Source organism: Berghia stephanieae, chromosome 1 (genome assembly GCF_034508935.2).
Source record: "Berghia stephanieae isolate SIO BIC M18660-M18661 chromosome 1, UCSD_Bste_1.3, whole genome shotgun sequence".
Lineage (NCBI taxonomy): Eukaryota > Metazoa > Mollusca > Gastropoda > Nudibranchia > Aeolidiidae > Berghia > Berghia stephanieae.
The window spans coordinates 102,744,588-102,750,971 of NC_088360.1; the positions used below are offsets into that span (position 1 = coordinate 102,744,588).

Sequence of the window (6,384 nt, forward strand, 5' to 3'; positions counted from 1 at the left end):
AATTCCCAAGCGGTGTCTTTATTTATTCTTTTTTTTTTTTCAGTGCAAAAAATAACAGAAAATCACTGACGCGTCAAAAGTTATAACCGCAACAAACGTAAATGCTAGGATAATGCTCTTTATATATGCTCAATTATTTTTTTTGTTTTTTAGAAAATATTTTTAAAAACTAATAATAAATGAAATTCTACCACAACATTATCATATTTAAAAAAAAATTATGAAATTTTGAAACATTAGTAGACTAATTTAATACTGTTCTGGTTTAGGGCAAGCCGTTTACGGGTTTGGGGCGTGAGCATACATATTTGGAGTGAGGGGGTTTGGTATCTATTTTCGGTTTTTAAGCAAGGTTAACTGATAATACCTCATATGTATTTACATCAAACTAACAAAAGATGTCAAATAATTGAGTTTCTCAAACAGTTGAGAGTTTAGTTTAACCAATCTGCAGTTAGAGCTGTTGGAATTTGAGGTATAGAAAAGCATACAGATTTAGGGCGACCTACCCTAGTACATTTGATAAGCAAGAAATAAATCTTCACCCTCTCCAGTCAGACCCTACAAATATTTAATGATAAAATGCCAATTTAAGAGGTATGACTGATAATAATCTACACTCGAAAGCATGACATTTTTTATGCAAATAATTTAAAGGATGCAGACTAATTATACGAGTAAAGTTTGCTACAACCAAAATAATAAATAAAGATTTTATGGCAACAAAAAGCAATCAATAGAACTGATTCCAGTGCAAAATGAATGTCCTCAACAATCTCATTACATAATCGTTGATTTACATATTTTTTTCTCCTTTTGCATTTTCAGGTCGGGGAAAAGATCAGATTGAGAATCAATGCAGAATTCTCAAAAACCATTCGGTGATGGAGCTAAAAAAAAATTCAAGGACAAGAAAAGAATAGTCCAAAGTCATGTTGATTCTGTAAAGCAGACTGGAGGGGGAAACCAGGACCCTCTTCAATCTTTACTGAACAAGTACCGGTACTCGTCATTATTGGCGAGTGTAGTACCATTGTTGATGGTATTCAAGGTAAATTTCTGCAATTATAATAGTTCCATACATTGTTCTGTATACAAATGTAAAAGGCTGTCATCTAGGCATTCCATGAATAAAGTAGTAGTAGTAGCATATGGCTACACCTCCAAATTTATTTCGTCAACTCAGCTTCTAAAGTCTTCCTCCGCACTAAGGACGGTTTCATAGCCACCTTCAAGTTTAGTGACTGGACAGTGGAGGACGATGTGATCGCTGGTCTCTGGGGCTGCCTGACATGAATAAAGATAGTACACCTTACAATATTTTAAACAAGTAATTTGTACTATGTTTGCATGCATCTTTTGTGATCGTCTAATATTGACTCATCCTTACAATTGCCTATGCACAGATTCATTGAACAATATTTTTCTCTAACATAACTATCCTCTTTTGGTAGTTAAGTCTCAAAAGTATATCACCTCTATTGCATATCTAACAACTGCCTGTGGGACACGTTTCCTCTTGATTTTTTATCAATTTTAAAAACATTAAAACAATAAATGAAGACTGAAGTCAAGTATCAAAACAAGAGTATTCACATTTAATAATTCAATGGTAGTTAAAATCTTGAAATTTACTTTACACCATCAATCCTGAAGTAGCTGACAAAATTATATGAATATTTCAAATTTGAAATAAATGATGGAGCAAAAGCTTTTGTGTCATAAGGGATTGCCATGTATTTTTTTATCACAAATCGTCAAAGTGGCATCACGCAACATTGTATTGAAATTCCACTTTGGAATTGGGTCCTGTAAAGATTTATATTGTTTCATTTAGTGTTTTATTTAGGGCAAGCCAATGGCACAGCGAGTTATCATGCTTGCATATGAATCAAAGTGTCATGGGTTCTATTCCCAGCAGATTTGTTATTTCTGGGATTCATGGGTCTCAAGATCAGAAGATAAGATTACACTTGGATGCATTTCATGGTTAAAAAAAAAAAGAGCCAGAGACCCGTAATTATATGATGCAAATTTTACATTAAAATCAATTGATATCGTATCATATTAAAATTGATATAAATAGAATTAAAATCATTATAATTTCATAACAATTCACCTTTTAAAAAAAAAAGACCACTGTGTTCCTTCTCATTAAGTTTGTAATGGGTAATCTGGACTTAAATGCAACTTGTGAATTCTATACTTCATTAATTCAAATTTATCAACAATTTTCTTTACAGTTATGAGCACTGAGAGTTTTGTTCCGAATCCCAGTCCAGCCAGAAATATTATTGACATATCTGACTGTAATCTTGGAGATTACACCATAATCAGTAAGCATAATTCTTTTGCTACAAAGTCATTAAATTATTAATAGAATTTCACCCGAAAGACTAAAGAAAATTTTTTTTAACGTGCTCAAAGCGCTTTACAAGGGGTCCATGACCAACAGCAACATTTAGAACAGGACATGACGTCTGTTAGGCGATATTACAATTTTTCGGACAGAGACAGCACTGTTAACGGTCAGGTACTCATTTTACACCTGAGTACGGTGAGAGAATGTGAGTAAAGAGTCTTTTCCAAGGACTCAACTATGCGCCGAGCGAGGCTCAGGGCCAGGACCTTCCGATTCGAAAGCGAGTGTCATACCACAAGACCACATAGCCACTAACAGTGTATTTAACATTGACAACAGTACTGAAAGGACTATCACGGGTAACAAGTTGGTCAAAATGGGGGACATTGAAGTGACAGTGGGACCACGAAGTATAACATAAGTGTGTTTGTGTGATTTTGTTTAATCAACATTCTTTATTTGTTTGTTTTTAATGGTTTTACGGCGCTTGCAACACATTAAGGTCATATCAGTGCCAGTAAAAAGGAAGAAATTGGGATAGCAAAATGTTCTAGAATTATAAATTCTCTTCTGTTTTAAATTGCTTGCGACATATTTAGGTCATTTCAGCACCAGTAAAAAGGATGCAAATGGATAGTCAAGCAATTCTAGATTAACAATTCAAAGCACTAATAAGTAAAACAAAAAGGGAATGGTTCTTATATGGAATGGATGTAGATTCCAAAAGCATGCCATCGGTGTACTTAGTTTGAAGTCACCTAAAAGTGTCATCCAGGCACAAGCACAGGTCCCCATTAAGAGGAACACACTCAAATGCTTACTTATCACATATTACATATGTAAAAAAAAAATACTGGTTCCCCCTTAGAGAAAAATACTCAAACAAAAAGATGATTTACAAGGAAATAAAAATGTATACTGTTGCTGAGTCCATCGTCTTCTCAAATATATTTATAGTAACACTTTTAAGCACTGATGAACAGTTTATAAGGATTTGTTTAAAAAGTGGGATGTAGTTCTAAAATCATCTTAATTAAATGGCCAGCATTTCATGTTGCTTAAGGAGATAACATTGTGTAAAAGTTTTTATCATTCCAAATTCTGACTTTGACCTGACGACAATGTGGGATCAGAGAAGTTTCAAAATGAAATGACGTTTTTGATTTCAGCACCACTTGATTTCATAATGTGGCCAGTTTCATAATTCACAGATATAAATGTTGTTTTGTTTCAATGCAGTGAAAAAGATGTTCTAAATATTATTTTTCCTCCACAGCTTCAACACTAGCCAGACAGATGGATATGAATGAGATTAATGAAATCAGTTTTGTTGATTGCTCTGTGGTGGAGTCAGTAGTTGTAGTAGATGATTTGCCAAATCACTTTCAAGAGGAGACAACAGAAACTCTTCCCCATACACCAGAGGAGTGGAATGCCTCAGATGGCATCAGCCAAAGATTACGGCAAGCTGGCCCCAAGAGGAGATGACAGATCACTGACAATCCATTAATGGATCAATGGCTGCAGTCGGAACAACTCCATTATAAAAAAAAACCAACTCCATTGTTGAACAAAATACCCTAAAAATTGAATACATGAAATTTAAGATGAGGCATATTAATTATGACACTACTTATAATTAAATTATTCTTTTTATATGTTTTGATATTATAGCTGTCATCTGCATTTTTTGCCAAATTGGGACCTAAAATTTGCCAAAAAACCCCCAAAATTTGCCAAGAAATTTGCCAAAAAGACCAAAATTTGCCGAGGAGAACTAAGCCTTTCAGTAAAAATTAACATGCGATACAGAAAAAAAATATATATATAAAAGACAATTTATTACATTTAAGGAGGCTACATTTATTGATTTACACAATGTAAAGTGATTTATGCGCCCAAACTTTCAGAAAATCACACACACACACACACACACACACACACAAACGTACACTTTCAGTCAGACTCATCAAAGGCCTAGTTTTCTTTTACTACTCAAAAAAAGAGGCATCGATAAACTTATTGTAGTAAAGGAAAACTAGTCCTTTGATGTTGTTTTCTGTGAGTCTACGCCTTCTGGAAGACAAGACAGCGGGTGGTTGGATGGGAGCATCACCCTTGAATCATATACCTATGATGTTCGCATGGGTGTACGATCCGATAGTGATGTCGTTTCTTCTTCTCTTTACTAGCCTATCCTGCTTCTTTGGTTTGTGATTGTATTTTTGACAGGGGATATTTTTTTGTCTGTAAATCTTCTGCCTGTTTGTTCTTGGTTATTTATAATTTAGCTTATATCTTTAGGTTATGATTTTGATTAACATTTGTACTATTTTTGTTAGATTGCTTGTTTTTTGTTTCAGAGGTCTCTCATATAACCTCAATTGTGTTGGAAGAGACCTAAAGCAACAAACAAACAAAAAAAAAAAAAAAAAGACAAGACAAGATTGTAAAGAGAAAAGCTTTACTCAGCATCAGCTGACGAGCATGTTGAGAAGGCATACCGGGACGCCAATGCAGCGAGAGCTAGAACATAATCTGCCACAGACTTCCAAAATAGGGTCAGATCTATAATTCCAGTATCAGACTCTCTCACAGCACTGGGCCCCAGTTTCTCAATATACCTCGTGAACTCATGCTGAGGAATGTCACAAAAATTGGGAATTGCAGTGTATGCAGATACACTGCGAGCACGAGACCATTATCCGTAGAGAATAGCTTCCCTTGGTTTGGGGCTAGGCAAAGCTGCAACATTTCTCAAGTTTCGCACCTTTTTTTTTCGTTATTTTGTTTTCGCTTCTTTTTTTTCCCCCAAAATTTGCCACGCGATTTGCCAATTTTCCCAAAATTTGCCACGATTTGCCAATTTTGGGAAATTTGCGGATCGCCCTGATTTGCGGCCGCAAAAAATGCAGATGACAGTTATAGGAAATTAATTCATGTATGAAAATCACACCTGGGAGTGTTCGCAAATGACGTCATCATTTAGTTTTTATCCATGACCCAATTGGTTTCTAATGTCTTGAATTTGAATATTATATCAATCACATGTATTTTGAGTCAATTTTTAAAATGGTTTAAAGCAATCCATGGAGACATGTTGCAATACATTGTCCGTAGTGTAGAAAAAATTGGCCTCATAATATCTTAGAAAATCGCAGTTAAAACATGTCTTATGAATTGCCTTAAACCGTTTTTTAAGATGGTTCTTGAGATTTTTAAATTGTTATTTAGAGTGGTTTTAGTCCTGTATTTATCTCAATCTGTACTTTTGATAGAGCTGATATGTTTTTGTCAAAATTTACTTAAAATCGCATGCGTGCAGTGTTTAAGACCTTTTTTTTACTACAATCACTCCATTGTTCCTTATGTTATTGGTAGAACAAATCCCCTGAAATAAATACAGATTGTTATTTTGGCCTATTGTCACAAACTTGTACAGTGGCATGGCGATTTAAGACCCTTATCACAAATGTGACTTGGGACTATCCTGGGCATTGGCTAAGCGGCTGGTATAATGATTTATACAAAAGGTCTTACAATATGTAATTGTCTTATGACAATAGGGCAGTTAAAATTTGATTGCTCAACTCAGGATTTTGATGACCTTAAAAAAAAAGAAAATTTAATGCCCCTTTGTCTTCTGTTTGATAACCGACTCAGGCATGAGAATTCTTGTTTAGTTTTCCAATTTATATCAGACCTATTCCAGAAAAAATTACAGTGAATGCACTTTAATACTTCCTGCAAAACAGGTTTGTTTTTGTTTTTAAGGGTTTTACAGCACTTGCAACATATCAGCGCCAGTAAAAAGGAGTAAAATGGGATAGTCAAAGAGTACTAGATGCCTGATAGGCGACTTGTAGTTATAGGATATAGAAATGTGTTTCCATATGCTTGAACAATAATTAAAACAGCGTGACATTTATGTAGCTCATCACAATAAGAATACTGCACACAGTATACTTGTATTGATGTACTACATTAATGATTACATTTATTTCCTGATTAGAGAGGTTCAA

At 34.5% G+C, this 6,384-nt stretch overlaps 1 protein-coding gene across 2 annotated transcripts in view; it reads left to right on the top strand.

The window, feature by feature from the left end:
- The window catches only part of LOC144962592 (uncharacterized), a 7,979-nt gene extending 1,965 nt beyond the window's left edge, over window positions 1-6,014 (top strand). The window contains exons 2-4 of one of the 2 annotated variants that reach the window (XM_078895674.1): window positions 829-1,051; window positions 2,244-2,336; window positions 3,639-6,014. In XM_078895674.1, coding sequence (XP_078751800.1) covers window positions 2,246-2,336; window positions 3,639-3,850 — 303 coding nt within the window. In that variant the 5' untranslated portion in view covers window positions 829-1,051; window positions 2,244-2,245 and the 3' untranslated portion in view covers window positions 3,851-6,014. Of the gene's footprint in view, window positions 1-828; window positions 1,052-2,195; window positions 2,337-3,638 lie in introns of those variants that run through there. The other variant, XM_078895675.1, reaches the window with a different exon arrangement.
- Window positions 6,015-6,384: the final 370 nt, after the last annotated feature.